The 20547-nt window shown below is 38.6% G+C and overlaps 1 protein-coding gene across 2 annotated transcripts in view; it reads left to right on the forward strand.

Moving 5' to 3' along the window:
* Positions 1-20547, forward strand: part of MLLT10 (MLLT10 histone lysine methyltransferase DOT1L cofactor) — a 137297-nt gene that overhangs the window by 1581 nt on the left and 115169 nt on the right. For both annotated transcript variants that reach the window (XM_074156954.1, XM_074156955.1), the window contains exon 3: positions 3147-3226. In XM_074156954.1, coding sequence (XP_074013055.1) covers positions 3147-3226 — 80 coding nt within the window. The remainder of the gene's footprint in view (positions 1-3146; positions 3227-20547) is intronic.

Here is a 20547-nt window from a genome sequence, read left to right on the forward strand (position 1 = left end):
AAAATATTTGAGGGGCAGTCAGTAGATTAGGAGTGTTTAGGACTGGAAGAGAGCTGTGTGTAGGAAAGACTTAGCTGTCATGTGATTTCTTCCTCTGCCTGCCTTTCCTTGAATGTCATTTGGCTGATGTTTCCTAGTAGATGAAGAGACTTCCTGTTGTGGTTCTGCAGGGGGAGGGTGCTAGTTGAACGGCTGGTGCTGGATTTGTTTGGATTAGTGGAGGCTGGTTGGTTGGTTTCCAGCTCAGCTCAGGAGCTGGCATGTTCCCTCTATGTGCGATTGTTTTGTTTCTGTCAGTGGCTTGACCCTTCTTGTGAGAGCAGAGGAGAGACTGGGTTCTGTTGCATATTGTAAGAAAGGAAGTTATGATGACTTTTGCTTTATGGTAGCAGAAATAAGGAATAAGATGGTAGTTTCTCTCTATCAACTCCCAAGCAGTCATATGAACTCTGTGGCTGGCCCTTTGACACCTTCTAGATGGTGAAAAACTTGGAGGAGAGAGAAAATCCAAAATCCAGTTCATTAGCCTGAATGCCCAACACATTACTACTAATGTGTGTCTTATGCTTGGTCTTGAGTTGTGTTGAAGATAATATAGTAACTGTTTCAGGTATATGCTCCTCTGTAAACTGACAAGAAATAGTGAGAAATAGTAATAATTTAAAGAGATCTGCAAAGGAATTCACTTACTTGTGTTAGTGTTGGAATGAATGCAGAGGGGAGCTGACAGGATCTGTGAAATTAGGTTTTGAGTTGGTTTTCTGTTGGCTTATGAGCTGAGTAATGTTAATCGGTAAGTTAACTCTGCTTTTGTGGAATCTTAGGATCATGAAAAAGAACACTAAAACATGAATACTTTTAGAAGTCATACCTGAACCAGCTATTACTTTTGTATTATCTTGGGCATTTTCCTTTGCATCTAGAGCCTTGCTAATATTTTCAGTAAAAGAATTTGATCATAGCAGCAGTTGAAACTGAATTAGCGGGAACAACAGAAGTCTGTTTTAGGAAGTATTCCTAATACGGAGACACACCACTGAATTGGGTACAAGAATATTGAATTTTTTTTTTAAGGTCAGATCCAAATCTGAATTTGAATCCGGCACAAAGAGTACTGCCTGTTCTAGGTCCAGATGCTGTTGTAGGGGTCTTAAGAAAAGAACTGTGTGCTTTGATTTACTGTATCATTGATGTTTTATGTTTTGGATTTGATGCATCATGTGAAGGTGGTAGGGGAAGCGTGTCTGCTCTTTTTGTAATCTTTCTCTAGTAAAAGTAGTAGCCCTCATGGTAGTAATAGTTGGTAGTCCTTATTTGAAGTTCAGACAGCAGTATTACCCGTGAGACTTTATTAACTGCATTTTTTTGTTAGTATAATTATTATTAGTTCAGAGGAAACTGCTTTTCAAGTGTTAAGTTATTGGCAAGTTGTGGAGGACAAAAATCTCTTAATGTGTTTAAAAGAAGCTTTGCATAGTAGTGGAAATATAAACCAAAGGAAGTTGTGGGACTCAATAAACAGTATCACACTGTATCAGAGCACAAACCTGTGGTGGACTTTTTTAGGCTTTAGGTGTACTCTGTTACATTTGTAGATAAAAACAGTACTTCAACTTCTCTCTTTGCCTGACTCGTGTTGGCTTTGTATCTAGTTGCCAACCCTGTCTCTGAGTTGCATTCTGTAATTAATTTCTTACTCTGCACTGTCTCTTGCTAATTTAAATGTGTGATTGCACACTTAAAGTCTCCCTCTTAATTTCTAAAAAGGAATTCAAAGTCCCCCTCATCTGTGGTTAATGTAGATGCAACAAAACCAAGATGTTTTCTCTCATGTTAAAGAACTTTTATTGTACAGTAGAAAGGGCTTATCAAGATAGTTTGGTCTGTCAGTACTTGCATAATGTATTTGAAAATCTGTCAATGGACTACCCGTGTGTATATATTAGGAAACTTTTTCATTGACTTTCCTTTCTAGAAGGAAAGGTGTATTATTCAGACTTTTTTTTTATGCTACTGTTGCACTAGTGGCTTTATTTTTCTTCAGGATAGCACAAAACTAATAATATTTTTGCATATACACTAGAAGATAACTAATTTAATCTCATCTTTTATCTTAACTACTAATTTATCATATATCTCTATATTTTTTCTATAACGAGATTTTCTTATTTAAGTAATAGATGATTGTGGGGAGTTGAGATGCTAAAAATATGATGTCAGATTCAGGATTTTTTTTTTTTGAGGAAAATGTTTGGCTTTTTGATTCTTTGTTATTAGTTGTTAAACCCATTCAGATATTAGAATATACTTGGAGCACTTGTGTTTTTGTATTTTCATTCCCTCAGCAGTTCCTAAAGTTAATTGATCTGTGCATTTCAAACATGAACAGTATTGCCAAATTACTAATCTCTTTTTTTTTTTTTTTTTTCCTGTGGAATTTCTTATCAAGCTCCAGGGTTTTATCTATACTATAAAAATACAGATGACAGTCTTGCAGAAAAATCTGCATGTCTCAAAATCTTTCCTAAGGATTTTTTTTATTAGCCTGGCTATAGTTGCAACAGATCCTAGCCCTAATGCTCAGTTTAGTTTGTATTTACAGCTCCATATGAATTTTCAGAGGGGGGAAAAAGCAAGCTTTGTATCTTTGTTCAGTTTATTATGGATTTCCTACTTAAGTTATTTTACTCATAAAGAGTAAGAGAACTTGATTGTAACTGAGCGTATGAATGTCTTATGACAGGCTCGGATTTGTTAGTTTGCTTTTAGTTTTCTCTTAAAAAATACTGTAAATGATGGGTGTTTGTTACTGTGAAGTGTTTTACCTGTTTTGCTGGTAAATAAATAGCGAAACAGAGCACATATGAAACATTGCTGCTCTTGAATGGTTGTATTACTTTTCAACTAATCAGTACTTTTTTTAATGTAACAAATTTATTCAACGAATTTTGCATAAATTCTTAAGTGGAAGCTTATTGTACTTCATTTCTAGTACCACTGTGATAGGATTTCATGTGCAATGTATAGATGTCAGTTTGACTTACTAAAATGATGTGAGATCAATTCATACTAAGCTTTTTTTATAACATTTGTACTGCTGTAATGCTGCTTGTGTTTGCTGAAATATTTTGTCTTGTTCAAAACAGCTTGCTATGGAATTGTTCAAGTACCCACTGGACCTTGGTTTTGCAGGAAGTGTGAATCTCAGGAAAGAGCAGCCCGAGTGGTACGTGCTTTGTTTATTAAGTAATGCTAGTTATAATGCTTGTGTGGATAATATTTACCCAAGTATCCCAGTAATAATAGAAAATAGCTTAGCTTTCTGTCATAATTGCATCTAGATGCTATTTAGACTTCTTTTTTTTTTTTTTTTTATAGTGGAAATATGTAACTGTCTCTAAGTATTCTGACAATTTCTGTGGGGAATGAGGTGTTTGTTCCTCCCTCCCTCCTCCCCCAAGCAGTTCCAAAGATCATTTTCTTCTTATCTATGGGGTGGGTTTTGCATAATTTTGTCAGTTTAATACTGGCATAGTTAGGTACTGGGAGGGAATAGAACCTGTGTCCAATTTTCTTTTACAGCAACTTTAGATTCCCAGTTGAAAGCTTAACCAATAAGTAGTGTTCTTAATTTTAATCTAATGCTTACTTGGAAAGTGATACTTCTAGTTGAAGAAACATTTTCTTTCTGTCTTTTTTTTTTTATAGTAAATATTGGGGATTCAGATAATCCTTCAGAACAACAACAAACCCCAATGCTTTTTTTTTTTTCTTGATTACATGAGGGTTTATTTTTTTTTTTTTTAAATCAGGCTTGTATGTTATTAGATCAAGCTGCATGATATCAGGCATTTTTAGAAAAAGATAATCACATTTTTCACTATTTGGCACTTTGTAGTTTGTCTGCCAGCAAAAGATGAAGTGGGAGTATTTGGACTCTCACTAAGAGTGAGAACTCAAACTCACTAGGACTAAGCTATTCATTTGCCTCTGAAAGTGTTTTTCGTATAAACATTGGAAGAGGAAGTGGTGCAGCATCTTGGGGCAATGTGTAAACTATTTCTAACTTTCATATCTAAAGACAAATGAAGAGCCTGAGACCAAATTGTCAATTACTGTTAGTGGCTGGCAGAGTGTTTACGTGAGATGTTTGCTGTACCTATTTCCTTTTCTAATATAAAGTGCTGTAGGAATGATAGGATGACTTAAAGTTGTGTGAATTTTTGGCACAGAACAGAAGAATCCTGTTCCTCTACTTTTTGTCCAACTTGCCTCTAATGTTTTAATGCTCTAGTAACCTAGACTTTGTTACTCTTTGCAAAGCAGGCCAGTTGGTGGGAGCAAGAATGGGTTGATTTCTATGTGCTCTCTTAATGTTTGTCAACAGAAGATCAAAACTGCCACCCAGTCTAAGGAAAAGCTGTTTCTTTTCTTGGGAATACAATCAGCGATGTAAAGTTTTAAGAGCAGCATTTTTTAATGTTGCTGAGTTTGATGTATACAGGTTGACAGCAAAGTTAAAAATATAGAGGGGGGGAATGAGAGAATGAGAAATGGTGGCTAGAAGGAGGATTTTTCTTGTGCGTGGTAGGGAATTCTCATCAGGATTTAGAATATAGTTATTCCTGGCTTCTCCTGACACAAGGAATGAAGGAGAACTGTATTGAGTTCTAAAATGAATAATGTCTCGTTGCGTTCCAATAATTTCTTGAATTTACCAAAGAGAATAGCTTTGATAGGCATGACGATGCTTTTCTTTGCTGTTTGAAGTTAAGAAGGAATAGTGATAAACTTAACTGAATTCTCTGCCCGGTGTGTTCTATTCTTGTTTCCACCTAATGGGGTCTCTTTATGGTGCAGTTCAACAAGTCGATTACTGATCTTGATTTGGGAAAAAAAAACAACTTCCCATTTGTAACATAGCATAGTTATAAATGGTTCTCAAGTGAAGCTAATTGTGTGTGCTTGGCAACAGTTGAAGTTTGAACAGCTACTTGTTATGTTAGTGAGTTAGAAACATGGTGGTGGTCTCTGAGGTGTCTGGGAGAAGCCCTTAAAATTCAAAACCTAAACTGAAGCTCTGACTGCAATATGAAAACTGGAACTTTATTGTAACCAGTTTATCAGACTTGGAAGTTGTAACATGCTTACTTGCAAACGCAAACCTCCTTATCATTGCTGTAGGAGACTGAAGCTTAGTTTTTCTGTTGGTCTTTTTGTCTAGAGACAAAACCAGAATTAAATTAACTGTACTACATTCAGCATGCTTCTACTTACTTATTTTTAATCTTTAAAATGACCCAAGTCTTGCACTGAAGGCGTATTTTTACCTGCTGATGCTGTCTGCATTGTGTGTTTTTTGGGGTTCTAGTGGCCAGCTGGGGTGAAACCATGACAAGGGTGTGGTGGGTTTTTTTTTTTTTTTTTAAGCTGCTGTTACCGGGCAAATAAATTGCCAGTATCAATAAATCATCACGAGGATGATTCAAGGATTGGAGCATCTCCCTTATGAAGAAAGGCTGAGAGAGCTGGGACTCTTTAGCCTGGAGAAGAGAAGGCTGAGGGGAGACCTTATCAATGCTTATAAGTATCTGAAGGGTGGGTAGAAGGAGGAGGGAGCCAGACTCTTTTCAGTGGTTGCCAGTGAGAGGATGAGGGGCAACGGGCACAAGCTGGAACATAGGAGGTTCCACTCAAATATGAGAAGAAACTTTTTTACGGTGAGGGTGACAGAGCCCTGGAACAGGCTGCCCAGGGAGGTTGTGGAGTCCCCTTCTTTGGAGATTTTCAAGACCTGCCTGGATGCAGTCCTGAGTAACATGCTCTGAGATGCTCTGGGCAATCCTGCTTCGGCAGGGGAGTTGGACTAGATGATCTTTATGGTCCCTTCCAACTCTAAAAATTCAGTGAAATTCATTCTGGTAAGAGATCAGACTTAAATGCTTGTACTACAGTGTACTACAATTACTCTTGCTTTAACAACTGAAAGAAATAGACTTAACTCAGGAGCATGTAACTCAAGTAGGTGGGTCACCAGAGAACTTCACTTAACAGCAGGTTAGAGTGGTTGGTTTCCCGTATACTTTCAGCTGTTGTACACTGATGTCTACTGGGTTCTCTTTTTTTCTGCGTGCTGCTGCTAAGCTGGTACATACTGCTTGTCAGTGAAAGCAGTGGCTGATTATTTTTCTTTTTTCAGCCACACAAGCTTCCTGGCTGGTTGAGTTGTGCGATTTTGGTAGTGAGGTGGTAGCCAGCGTCTTGGGTTTTGAATGGTCAACTACTCATTTGAAAGCACAGTTCCATACCTGGGCAAGTCATACTCATTCTTTCCTCTAGCAGAGTCATGTTTGTGTGTGTGTGAGAGAAACTGTGATCTTTGTAAACCTGAACTATTTGGATAATGGACACACTGAGATGTCTGGTTATTATTTGACTTACCTTATAATCATGCATATGTAGTACATAATAAATAGAAAGCTGTAATCCCAGTATATGCTTTTTACAATGACCATGTAAGTTTTTAACTATTGCTTGAAAAGTCTTAAATTGGCTAATTACCTAAATCAGCTAATTTATCTTAGCTGACCTATGGTGAGCTTGGAATGTGAATCTGTCATGATGGGTGGCAACTGCTCCCAGCTTTGCTTGTGTCAGCACCAGCTGTTATTGCCCTGCATAGGGGCCCCTTTTGATGTCTTCAGATATACCTGAACTTCTGAATCAAAAAGAAGGGCAGATGCATGTTGATGTAGGAAGAAGTAATATTGGGGTCTGTGTGAGGATGTATGCGTGTGGAATAATACATAAAGGACTTTGGGTCTTGGTTTGGGGAATTGGATGGTGTCCAGGGACTGATAGTACTGGTATCCAAGAGAGACTAGAGAAGCTAAGTTTAGGAATTTTTGAACAGTTATGCTACAAGACTTTTTTTTTTTTTCCCATCATCCTATTAAATGTCAAACATCTTTCTTGATGATCTTATTTTAAGAATGATTTAATTATAGTATATAGTGGAGTATTAAAAGACAATGTGTTTGTGATTTACTACAAGCTACTGTACTATTCATGCTTGTTATGAAGGAGCTAGAATAATCCATGTAACACGGATACCAGGCAGCACAGAGGCATCCGACATTTGTACAGTTAGCTTGGTCAGGCTTGTTAGCTATGTGTAGGTGCTGGTCCTCGTGAATCCAGCTCCATTCGGAGAGACCGGGAGATCTCAGTACTGAACTTCAGTGTTATGAATTCCAGGAAGTTTTACTACCTCAAGCACAGATCAGCTTGTAGATGTGAAGTCAAATTGTTTACAGTGTTGCAAGTGAATTAATATGCTGTTGATCTGTTTCACTGGAATACATCTATTATAAGCCTGTCATTGTGTCTGGAAGAATCAGTTTGGACTTTGTACAAATTACTTTAACGTCGTAAAGGTGGTCTTTTTTCAACTTGGCATTTCTCTGTTAGTTGTTGTTTTTTTTTTTTTTTTTTTTGATGGGGTGGCTTATGAGGTTGATTGCAGTACTGACCAAGAACTGAGTCGGCACATTTGTGTGACAGTATAGCTGGTCTAATAAGCCACCTGGATTTTAGTCCTGTGGAATGTGTTGAAGGGCTGCAACTCCCTGTGGAGCTAGCCACATAAGATTTGAGATACTAGATTCAGCTGAGATCCAGATGAATACTATAAGTGGAGTCTCTGCACTTGCACGTGTTTCTTGGAATGCTGTGCAGAGACCAAAAGACTGTCAGTGCAGAGTCAGTTTAGGTCATACGGTACATATAACTTAAGGATTCAGAGCTGTAGAAATGCAGCTATACTATTTACCTCCAAAGCCAGTTCAGGTACGTCCTGCCAGACCTGAGCTGTTCCCGCATCTGTTGCACAGATGATCCACTGTCTGAACACTTTATTTTTTTTTTTTAAATATTTAATATAACAATGGTTGTAGCTCTCTCCAGTTCCCTTTTTTTTTTTTAAAAAAAAAAATAATCTTTCATCACATGCATCTGCAAGTTTGTTATTGTAGAGTTGCTCATAAGAGTTGTATGATGTATCTGTAGTTTAACACCCCACGCCTAGCATTTATGTGGTATAAAATAACCATAGGTGGAGTATTACTTGCTTTTTGCCTCAGCATAAGGAGGCAAAGAAGGAGGAAATAGGAATGTAGGCTTTCGATATGCAGATAGGTTTGTGATCAGAGCTCTGACAGCTCTGGCTCAAGAGGCTGCCTCCAAGGGAATGGGATCTCTGTGCCTGTGCTTAGAATCAGTTTTGGTGTGGTTATGACACCTGTATCTGTAAGCTAGAATGCACACTGATAAATATGGTCACAATAGAGGTGAACTAATTTTAGAAGAAGAATACTTGCTGTTTTCTTTTTTTTTTTTTTCTTCGATTTGAAATACTGGCCACCAAATCATTCAGGACTGATATCCTATGCGTTCTCTTTGAAGATATCTCTTGAAATAATTATTAAAGAAATTTTGAAATGAATGTTTTTTCAATGTGCATCCATCATTTTCCTTAAAGGGCATTTTATATCAGAATATTACTAAACTACTTTTAGAATGCTATATCAAGTAGTTGAAAAATTGCTTTAGTTTTGAGCATATAACAGAAGTTGACCCATGCACTTTTGTTATTTGTGTGACTTTTACACAGCAGTAGAATAGTAAACTTCTAAATAAGAGAAGAAAAAGTGACTGTAAAATATAAATTGTCAGTAGATTTTTTTTTTTTTATAAGTATGAGAAACTGGTACTTATTAACAATATTATTCTGCTTCCCCCCTCCCACAAAAAAACCCAAACCAAGAACACGGTTTGGTCTTTTATGAACGGCTATGCAGTCTGGAAGGCAGTGAATGTTTGTTTGTAGCTGGATAACTGGAATAAAGAGTCTGACTAAAGATACTTAGGCACAGCAAGTTGTATTGGGTTTTCATGACAAGGTTTTGGTAGCGGGGGGACTACAGGGGTGGGTGGCTTCTGTGTGAAGCTGCTAGAAGCTTCCACTGTGCCCAATAGAGCCAATGCCAGCCACCTCCAAGATGGACCCGCTGCTGGCCAAGGCCAAGCCAGTTAGCGATAGTCAGAGCGCCTCTGGGATAACATATTTAAAAATAGGGGGAAAAAATCCAACTGTGCAATTGCAGCCAAAAGAGAGGAGTGAGAGTATGTGAGAACAACAACGCTGCAGATGCCAAGGTCAGTGAAGCAGGAGGGGGAGGAGGTGCTCCAGACACGGGAGCAGATTCCCCTGCAGCCTGTAGCGAAGACCATGGTGAAATAGGCTGTCTCCCTGCAGCCCATGGAGGTTGACGGTGGAGCAGATATCCACCTGCAGCTCGTGGTGGACCCCACGCCAGAGCAGGTGGGTGCCTGAAGGAGGCTGTGACCCTGTGGGAAGCCTGTGCTGAAGTAGGCTCCTGGCAGGACCCATTGCCCTGTGGAGAGAGGAGCCCGCACTGGAGCAAGTTTGCTGGCAGGACTTGTGACCTTGTGGGGGACCCTCACTGGAGCAGCGTGTTCCTGAAGGGCAGCACCCTGTGGAAGGGATCTGTGCTGGAGCAGTTTGTGAAGAACTGCAGCCTGTGGAGAAGTTTGTGGAGGACTGTTTCCCTTGGCAGGGACCCCATGATGGAGCAGGGGAACAGTGTGAGGAGTCTTGCCCCTGAGGAGGAAGGAGCGGCAGAAACAACACGTCATGAACTGACTGCAGCCCCTGTTCCCTGTCCCCCTGCACTGCTGGAAAGGGAGGAGGTAGAGAAGTCATGACTAAAGTTAAACCTGGGAAGAAGGGAGGGGCGGGGTGTGTGTGTGTGTGTGTGTTTTAAGATTTAGTTTTTATTTTCTCATTATCCTACTCTGATTTGATTGGTAATAAATTAAATTAATTTTCCCTAAGTTGAGTCTGTTTTGCCACTGATGGTAATTGCTAAACGATCTCTCCCTGTTCTTATCTCAACCTATGAGTCTTTTCGTTATATTTTCTCTCCGTTGTCCAGCTGAGGAGACGGAGTGATAGAGCAGCTTTGGTGGGCACCTGGAGTCGAGCCAGCATCAACTGACCGCAGTCCTTTTTGGTGCCCAACAGCAAGGCATAAGGAATTTGAGATAAGGATAGTAATTTTGACAGGTAACGGGCAAAACCTGGACTGAACAGAGAGTGGAATGACTACAGGGAATTTCTGTTGTTCTAATTGTGATGAAGGTGAAACTACTTCTTTTGTTCTGAAATGCTATTGATTGAGTGATGTGTGTTTCTTGTATGTTACACAGATGGGTGGGTGTTGTTTGTTTTGCATTTCGTGAGTAGGAGAAAGTATTTTTTTTTTTTGTTCAGATTTTTTTTTGTGTACACAGTGATTCAGTGATTACAGACACAACCTCAAAAGATGACAGGCTTGTTTAGGATTGCATAGTGTCTGCTCATTAAGATTAGGAGTACAAATGGCAGAAGGCGCGGCAGAAGTGCAGTGTAGTTTCTGTGCATCTTCCACTCCAACTGGTGAACTCAACCTTGTGCGCTGTATTGTGTGCTGTGCGTATCAAAGTGGGAGTTTTAATGCTATTTCTGATTGTGTTGCCTTCATGCTTTTTTTTTTTTTGTGTGTGTGTGTGCTGCGTTTTTCCCTGCTTGTATCCATACTTGCTGCTTGGTTTCTAAATACACATTATTAACTATACAGTTCATAGATTTATTTGAAGCGCTTCATTACAGCAGAAAAGGTCTGCTGTTTTTTTTTTTTTCAGCTTTGATTAGCAGCAGTTTGCTTAAATGTACACCTTGTTTCTGCAGTAACTTATAATTACTTTATGCTAAATATGGATACATAGAGTATTCAGGCTTTAAATCGTGGCATTCCATCACTCAAGTACTACTTGATCAAAAATTTTTTAACATGAGTATCAATATAACAGGGACTCTAGTAAATGCTCTAAAGGTTCTGTGGCAAAATTACTAACCGAAGTGAGACTAGAACAGAACATTTTCCTTTACAGAGATTGCTTAATTCTTATGCAAATGTGTTTTCTGACTGTTTGTTTCATTGCTAGACTGTTAAATTACTGGCAGAAGACGTCTGTAAAGTGAGCAAGGAGCTCCTCAACTGCAAGGAGCCTTACTTAAAATGCGTGCTAGCATTTTATACCAAGGAATTTTTAGGGTACAGCTGTGGTACGTTGCAGGAGGACACGGAAGTGAACCATTGCATGCTGTGTTTTCTTCAGCTAGATTGAGTTGGGTCAGTAGCATATTTTCAGTCTGATAACAAAAGCTAGGGTCTTTAGTTGGAAATCCAGCCAACCACGACAGGTAATTTTCATAGCCTTCTGATGCTTTCCATTAAAGATCAATGTGTGAATCTTAAACTTTGTGTATGTTTATAGTTTGGATTCCTGCAACATCTAGCAGGGATTACTCGTCTTAAATATGTAGTGGGAGATGTATGGCTTTGGATTTGTGAATCTGGAGCAGCCAGATCTTGATACATGCTGTGTGTCATCAGTATGTTACATTGTACTCTACATTATCTCTCTTCTAGTTACCTTACATCTATTGAGTAAAAGTATGACTAAATGTCACCTGTAGTACGTACTGACTGGATGGTCTTGGAAGAATGCTGATTTGCATGTTGAGTGCCTCTAATCTTCTTGTCATAGTCTGTAAATTTATTATCTGTAGTAGATGTTTTTGACAGAACTAACTGAATCTGCATATATTTTTATCTGATGCCTTGATAAAGAGAACTAGGTCGAGTCTCTTTTAATTTATCCAGGTATAAAACCCGAAATGCTTCAGGTAGTCAGTCTGTTTTTTCTTTTACCTGTCAATTGTCTGCTTTAAAGAAAAGTTCTCTCCTCCTGGGACAGATGACTGAATAGAGATGGGGCAGAGATTTGGCAAATTTGTCAGCATCAAGAAATGATTATTTGAAGATGGAGATGACTTAATTTCTTAAGTTGTCAAGTTGTAGAACATAGCACTTTCGAAGAGAAGTACTGACAGTATGCGTTCGTTTGCTCTATTAGTGGTGTCAGCCAATTGGGGATTCATGAACGTGGCAGATGATCATTTGATTCCTCTTGGTTCTTCATTGCTGCTTATAAGTGCTGGAGTCTGGTGTGAATCATAGGTTGGAAACATTGGAACTTTAGTTTGCTTTTCTTCAGAAACCTTGGTTGAAAAAATGTGTAATTAGCTACTTGCTGACTTCTGCTTCAAGTACTTGCAAGGTATCATTCATAGAGCCATTTAGATCAAAAGAGTGAAGGTGGGTGTTGTGTGGGTTTATAAGTAAGGTCTTAAAATACTGCAGGTTGAGACTGTTGATAAGGTATATTGCTATCCAGCTGTAGTTTGGAAACTGATAAATAAGAAAATGTGAATTTGGTTTTGTAGATAGCAGTCTCTTCGTTGGCTGGGCCATGTATTCCTGTAGAAGCCTTAGGATGAATTGCATAATCAATTTTCCATTTCGCTGTACTGAACAAGTGAAAAATGAAGTTTTGATGCTGACAAGTATTATAAAGCATGGGTGTAAAAAAAAAAAACAAAAAAACCACAAACAAACAAACAAACAACAAAAAGCCCCACAAAACCCAACCAACCAACCAAAACCAAAACCACCCAGAAATAAACTCTTAATGGGGAATTTTTGAAGTACCTAATTGGTTTTAAGGAAAAAACACCAAAAAGTTTAGTAAAATATCAGAGTAAAAGGATTTGATAAGAATAGATAGCGTAAGTTTGGTGTGAGTAGAGGTTCAGTAATTTTGGTAGCATCTGGGAATACTTGTGAGTTTTATTGAACTTTCTGGAGGCATCAAGGGCTGAGAGGATGATCTTTTCTGGTTAGCCTTTGTATGTGGGCAGTAAGGGTTTTGCTTCGTAGAAGATAGTTTGAAGGGGTGAATGGAAAAATGAGATGTCACTGGATTCTGAGGGCTGGGGTAAGTTATTGCCAGCAGATGCGTAGACATGGTCAGTCTGGTACGCATCCTGTTGCTGTGTCTGTTTTTGTACTAACTGCCTGTGAATTCTCATCTATTGATAGAATTTATAACAAGATCTAAATTTCCAGTATACTGGTTTGTACCACTCTGCAAGGTTAGACAACCAGAAGAAGAAGAAGAACTCACAGATACTTGGAAAAACTGTTTCTTTGTAGGCTCCAAGGCATTTGTTCTTAGAATCATAGAATTTTCTAGGTTGGAAGGGACCTTTAAGATCATCTAGTCCAACCATCAACCTAACTCTGATGAAAAAAAATCAACCATCACTAAACCATGTCACTAAGCACTAAAATTCTTCCACAGATACCCTCTGATTAGCTGAATTTGAGTTAGGTTTTCTGTTAAGTACAATCTAGTTGTCTCTGGTGTAATTAGTACACTTTTATGCAAGTATCTTTGGAATATGGCTTCTCTTTATAGAGGGAGCTATGTTTATTTGGACATAAAACAAATCACAAAAATGACCCCAATTTTTCCAGGTTTATTAGGGGGAAAACGATTAGGGGGAAAAGGGTGTTTTTCTTACACTGGAATGAAAACACTGAAAGTATCTGTATTATTTTTTAAACTTTTTTTTTTCTCCTATCAAAGAAATGGGCCAAAACACTAGGGGAAAGAGATGTAGAAAGAAAACTATAAAAGGAAGATGAGAAAAATGTAAAACTCCTTCCACTGGAGAAGATGGAATACTAATTTCACACCCTCTGGGGAGAAGGAAAATAAGTAGCAAAAACTTTCTAAGCATAGAAGATAATTTTTCATCAAAAAAGAGAATAAAGAACTTCAACTAGTTACGTATAGGTAGGATGACGTATATGCAGCATTGGCATAACCGAAACTCTAGGCATAATTTGTGATCAACTTTGTCTCCAGAGCTGTTTTCTAGATATTCCATTTTTTTCCCCAGAATTTTTATACTCTTTACAATGATGGGTATGTGTCTGCCAGCATTAAATAGTTTTACACAACTGCAATAACTACCTGTGTGGATGTCTTTATCCTTCTAAACTAGCTTTTTAACCCATATTCAGATACTTCATATTATCTGAAGCAATAGTGTGTAAGACTATCTAGCATATTCAAAGTCTATAGGATTGGGAAAGATCATCTTAGATATGATAAAGACCATTAGAGATTACTTTTATACGTTTCCTTCTGCTAACACCCAAGGGTGTGACAAAATGGGATGGAATATTGGTGAAGGTAGGTGAAGCTGTACCACAGAACTTGGTACACCACTACCTGGATGCAATCAGCTGTGCTACACACTTCCTTGGCTACTGATGAATGGGCGACGAGGTTGCTGAGAGCATCGGGGGCTGCCACTTGGAAAGCCATTGATTAGAAACTAACCTTCTGATCAGCTGCTTTGTTTATCTTTGTAGATGTCCCAAGGTGCTTTGGGGGAGTGTGTTGAGTTAGTGCATTTTGGTATAGACAGAAATACCCAGTAGCATGGCATGCTGTAAAATAGATGTATTTGGAAGCAAATTCAGAAGTAAAGCAATAAAATAACTACTTCTTGACAACTGGCTCCTCCTAGGTTAATTTTAAGAAAGTCATAAGAATTTCATGGAGTCTGTGCAGGGTTTGTTTTCACTAAAATGTAAACAAAAACTTGCAACAAAACCAAATGGAGTTAACCACTCTGCTGTTTGATTAATGATTAACAGGAGCAGCAGAATAAAATGTTTTGTAATGTCAGGTTTTGACTGTTGTTGATTAGAGGATTGGAAGAGATTGAGTGTCAGGTTTCAAGAACTGCCATGCTGATTTTGTGTAATTTGCTGTTTTGTTAATTGTAACTTTAACAAAGTTACAATTTGTTAAAGTTGTAAAAGTAAAAAGTAAATTTGTAAAAGTTGTAAAGTAAAATTGCAATTCATGAATCTCTTAAAGTTGTTCCTTTCAGTTAAATAGTTTGCTGTTGTCAAGCAGTGTGAAACAGTAATTCTGTAATCAAAATGTACTTTGGATTAAAAAAAACTGTTCTGGAAGCATAGGTGTCATGCTGGATGTAGTATAGCTTGGGAGGGAAAATAAGCTTGTAAATTAAAACAGTTTGTGTATATGGCTGATACCTGTTAAAACCACAAACTTACAATATATGAATGTCAGGGAAATAAAAGAACAAATTTATCCTAATAAATATGTTTGGGTCTGGGCCCAAGAAATATGTCTATATTACTACTTAAATTAGTCTGTTTTGTGTGTGGTGTGTGGTTTTTTGGGTGGTTTTGTTTTTTGTGGGGTGGGATGCTGGGTGGGTGGGTGTGGTGATGTTCTGGTGTATGTGTGGTGTGGTGGTGTTTTAGTGTTTGGTTGTTTTTTTTTTGTTTTTTTTTTTAAGTCCCTTAGGAATTCCATACTTATTTATAGCAAGCATAGATGATGCTACCTCCTGAACAGGGTGGTTGTATCCTTGCCCTGCTCCCCATCTGTGTTCCTGTTACTTTTTTTTATCTGGCATTGTTCTTTGTATGTCCTTATGGAAAGATGGCTCAAAGAAGTGATGTGGCTGAAAAAAAAAAAAGGGCATTTTATTTTGAGCTTGCTGATTAGGATTTTCATGTGGTCAAATGAATGCTCTTCCCAGTGCAAGGGAGGCAGTAGAAAGTACACAGCGGAGGATGGCCAGAGATCATCTTTTGGCAGCAGTGTGCAATTGAGTTAGTTTAAAGTGAGCCTGAAGTAAAGTCAGCTGGAACTGTAGCCTGATTTCTCAGCTAACTTTTAGGAACTGTGGTCTATTTAATCTGCTGTAGATCTTCTTGCGTTATTTAGGTTAACAGGTCATATTGAGACACACAGTTTATTGCTTCATTGCAATGCTGGGAATTCAGTCCTGCAAGACTTTACTTGGTTGACAGTCATTATTCAGGTGAATGGTTCCATTGGCCTGCCTTGGACCAGACTTCAGTAAATTACTTGCACAAGAATTCTTTAACCTTTGTTTTCTTATAACAAGAGACAGCATATAATGGATGCCTGCAGATGATGCTTTATGAAACTTGCTCCAAATTTACAGAACCCTGAGGGAAGAACAATGCTATATTCCTACTATTCTTTTTTTTTATTCTCCTACTTGTATAGTCTTGTTCCTATCTCTCTTTGTTTCCTGTCTACTAGGTGTCTCTTGCTCTACATTTCAGCAGGAGTAAGGTAGTCTGTTAGATTAAATCAGCTTCTCTATGCCTTTCCTCTGTTTCCAACTGAAAAATCAGCAGAGTTAGTTTAACCAAAATTAGATTTGTCTAATGTCATCTATTACTGCTTAAGGTAGCTGTTAGTCCTGGTTAAAATGGCCAGGCATATTTATTTAAAATAGGAGGAAAAACTTTGTGTCACGATGTAGTGGAGCCAAATCAGACTAACTAATTCAGTATAGGAAGATGGATTTATTTAGCTCTTTCTTTACCTCTCTTATTTTGTTATTCCAATCTTGGAACTTTTTTCCCCTGGACACATATCTTTAGTGGACATCTCCATTCTTTTTTTTTTTTTATTTTACTGTTCTTTATTTCTTCTTGGTTATTTCTACTTTTTAAATAATGACAGAAAAAAAAGTGGGTTCTTTCGCCTTCTGCATGGGCCTCCCATGCTTTTGACGACTTCAGGTCTTTGCTGGGTGACATTTTAAAGATTGAATCCCTCAGTAGGCAGTAGTTTTTTTATGAGACCTAGTGCAGTTTCAGTTTGCCTGGATGCTAAGGTTACAGGATCAGTCTTCTTTCACTTAATTAACTTGCTGTTTATGTAGCTGAGTTGTGACAGTTGCAGTGTCAGACTGTTCCAGCTGCACAACTGTGAGTTTGGTTTCACTTCAGTCCTCTACAGGAGACCTCCTAGTCCAAAGCAATTCCTGCTGAGAGTTCACCTGAATTCTGCTTGGACAGAGGCTAGATCTGTGAACTTAGTCTGTTCTACCTAAGAGATGCAAAAATGAGACGTCCATGTTATTCTCCATAAGGACAGGAAGGGAAGGGACAATGTCACTTGCTACAACTTCAGTCTTCCTTCCACCGGCATTTGTGTCTTTTTCACTCCTCTTCCTCAAATCAAATCTGCTGTACCGACACCACCACATGTCCCTCCCTGCTACAGGAGTAGTGCCCTTCAGCACACCAAAGGATGTTGTTGTTCTCTTGTCACAGTTGGCCTCTTTGGTGTTCACATTTGCACTGTCTAGCCTGGTGATGTTTATCTAAACTGTTGATCAATCATAGGAACATGCCCTATTTATGCTGTGATACCTTGTGGGTGTCATGTCTGCCCCTCCTCTCTCCCCGTCCCCTCCCAGCTTGTCTAGTAGTTTCCCCCAATGTTTTTAAATGCTCAGACAATAAATCCGTGTCAGAAATCCTTTGCCAGAGCTAAGACTTAAAACATACAACTGGAGAAGAGAGCTCTGTGATGGTCTGTGTGCTCAAATGTTACAGACCATCTGACCATCCTTAAAGAACCCTTTATTCCTTATACTCCGTCACAGAGATCAAAGCTTTCTTCAATCATACAAGTTGTATGTGATGTGGCATTTACTAGAGAGATTCGGCTGTTGCTGTTAGCTTAAACTCAAAGCTCTGTCCATCAATAAACTGGAAGAAGGAGACATTGCATGGACAAAACCATTCAAATAAGAAATTATAAGCAACTGGACTGCTGCAATCCATACACACCCTACTATCTCCTTTTCTTTCTCTATACAGCATCCTTTGTAACAACATGCATTTAAGCATTTTGAAAGCACCTAAGATTTTCTTCAGTCACTTTGGAAATTCTCAGCTGAAACTATAACTTTTTTTTTTAAATGCTATTTTGCTGTAAGATTTTAGAACTAGTAATAAAGTGTTAGTTTTGGAGAAGAGAAAAAAAAAAAGGAAGGAAGAAATCTCTACTAGTTGTTTGTTTCAAGGGATAAGGCACACTGTTCTCACCTGGCAAAGCTACTGGTATTACTATGTGGTGTGTATTGAAACTCGGGAGAGCAGAAACAGGTGACCGAATCTGAGAGTCTGGAGTCTGGGAAGGAGTTAGGCTCATAACCTAGAGGGTGAAGCGGGAAGGGTCGCTGTGTGGTGTATTAGCTTACTCGGATACTACTTTATTGGAGATTGTAGCTAGAATTCAGGGCACCAGAAGTGCTCTGTGTCATCAGAATGAAAGTATCTCTACACAGTTGTCCAGCTCCATGAGAGCTGAGGGCAGGCATCCTGCTCCCTGCCAGCGAGAGGATACTTTGCAGAACTCTCTGCACTTAAGTTTTCTTCCGCTGTCAAAGCTCCCTCCTCCACTTCAGTTTTCTGTCTTGTATTTTCTCTGACTGGTTACAGCCAAGGCTGCAGAGGACTAATGAGGGAAGACCTAATGGACCTGGGTCCTATTAGAGATATGAGACAAAAAGAAATTAGTTGAAATCAAACTCTGAAGAGACTGAATGGAGCGCACTTAACTCTTCTGCAGAAAGGACTGGTTCAGTTCCTTGCTGCTCAGTGTCCTGTGATAATTTAATTTTTTTTTTTTTATTTTGTGGTAAAGTTTGCTCAAGAAGTTTGTTAATTCTTTAATTGTTAATGCTACAGTGCTATGATTCTATGGTCCCTGCCTTCAGTTTTGCTGATGCAACTGATTGTGGGATTATGCTTAAATCGCATCAGTGTTATGACCTGAATTAAAAATGTTAAAAAGAAAAAGTTACTTTCACTCCATTTCACTGATCTGGTTTAAGGGGCAGCTCTACAGATAGTTGGGTCAGCAGCTGACGTGGTGGAGAGAGAGATTAATAAGGGAGAGGTGGAGGAAAGAAGAGAACCTCCAAAACTGGTTTTGCCACTAGTGAAAATCTATGTCAAACTTCCATGGGCTTGCAGAGGTAGGGCAGGATAGATTACGGTAACAGCTTCCCTTGTCAGTGGCAGATATATCATGTCTGCTCGCTTGCCTTTAAGCTGCCAGCTTGCAGCTTTGGGGTGGGAACAAACTTTATTGCGCTATTACCATCAATATATACCAGTCTTCTTGCTTTCAGGATATGGTTCAATGTATAGGGAATTCACTGAAATGAACCTACTGCTACTGAATGTCTCTCAGCACCTAGTCTTTAATGTTTGGAGAGCTGGTGTGTTAAGATACAGCTCACATGCATATTGCATATGATTAGTTCATTTCAGTGACAAGGAAGTCTTTATAATCTTGACTTAAAAAGAAATTGTGTAATGCTCCCAGTCTGCAGGCAGTTTATAGAATGGTTCAGAAGTTTTCAACCACTTTTATCTCTAAATTTCACCATAGACTTAATGCTGCCTTTCAATAAAGTGCTCGTCATCTTAGTGGGTGAATGTGAGGGAGGGATAAGTGAAGCAAAAGAAAAAAAACAGCAATCCTAAAGATTCTTCCTGTGTACAACTGTCTATACCAATCTACTGAGCAAAAATAATTTAAGAACTTCTCTATTCTACCCTTTGAAAGTCTTTTTGCTGCTAATATAAATTTTCTTACAGGTTAAGAGGAATAGATAGTCCTCAAGATATACTTAAGCCATATGAATTTCAGGAATGGAATTTCTCATTCCCCAAATAAGTTTGGACAACCTATTTCTGATGCACTTCTAGCATCATAGGCTCCTTTATCTGCTCACTTGCCAGTTAGCTGGTAACGGAAAACTGTACTGTTCAGAGAACACAGAGAAGATCTGTACTGATGGCAGATGTCCCTTTCCATTTGAAGGATGTGGTGTTAAGTTTGCATCTGATGATCAGACTGTTCTGCAGTTTCTTAAAAAGCTTGTTAGATTGGTATGCTTTGAGTTGCCCCTAATTTGGGAATATATAAAGGTTTTAATAAGGTTATATCTAGATATAATATTTCCTATAATGGTGTTCCTTTGCATGTCATTTGGAGCAGGTGAAGTGAAATGTGTGTCAAACTTGTTCCATTTCTTTCATCTCTGAACTCATTTGGAATTGGTTCACACTGCTGCAGGATGCTTGGAGATAAACTTGGTATTAGGAACTTGACAGAGGCAGCAATAGCAGAAAGATTGTACTGTTGTGACCCTGGTGTATGTCAGAAGAATATGATGTCAAACTGCATGTTTCCAGGCATTCAATCTTGGAGAATTTCAAGGATGAGTCAACTTGTGACCTCCTTTTTCTGAGACAGAAAGTGAGATTGTTTTTGGTCTCTCAGGGTAAGTGAGAGTCAGCAGAGACTGAAATCAGCCACAGTATTATAATATCCATGGCATGTCTTTGTGATTGACCACCTTGGTGAATACAGAGATCCTAGGAGAAGGGAATACTGTAGGGAATCTTTGGACTGTGCCCAAATATGCTCAAGTTTCTTAACAAGCGAGTCTACCCAGTGCTGTAGTTTTTGGAGGCTTGTCTCCAGAATTCCAGGGTGTGGAGTCCAGGAATAAAAACTTGGAGATAGAACTGTGAGTAGCTTCAATATATATCATAGTTTCAAGATTTGGAGGAGAAAGCTTTGCTTATGACAAACTAACATTAATATTCAAGTAAA

This window comes from Numenius arquata, chromosome 12 (assembly GCF_964106895.1).
Source record: "Numenius arquata chromosome 12, bNumArq3.hap1.1, whole genome shotgun sequence".
Classification (NCBI taxonomy): domain Eukaryota; kingdom Metazoa; phylum Chordata; class Aves; order Charadriiformes; family Scolopacidae; genus Numenius; species Numenius arquata.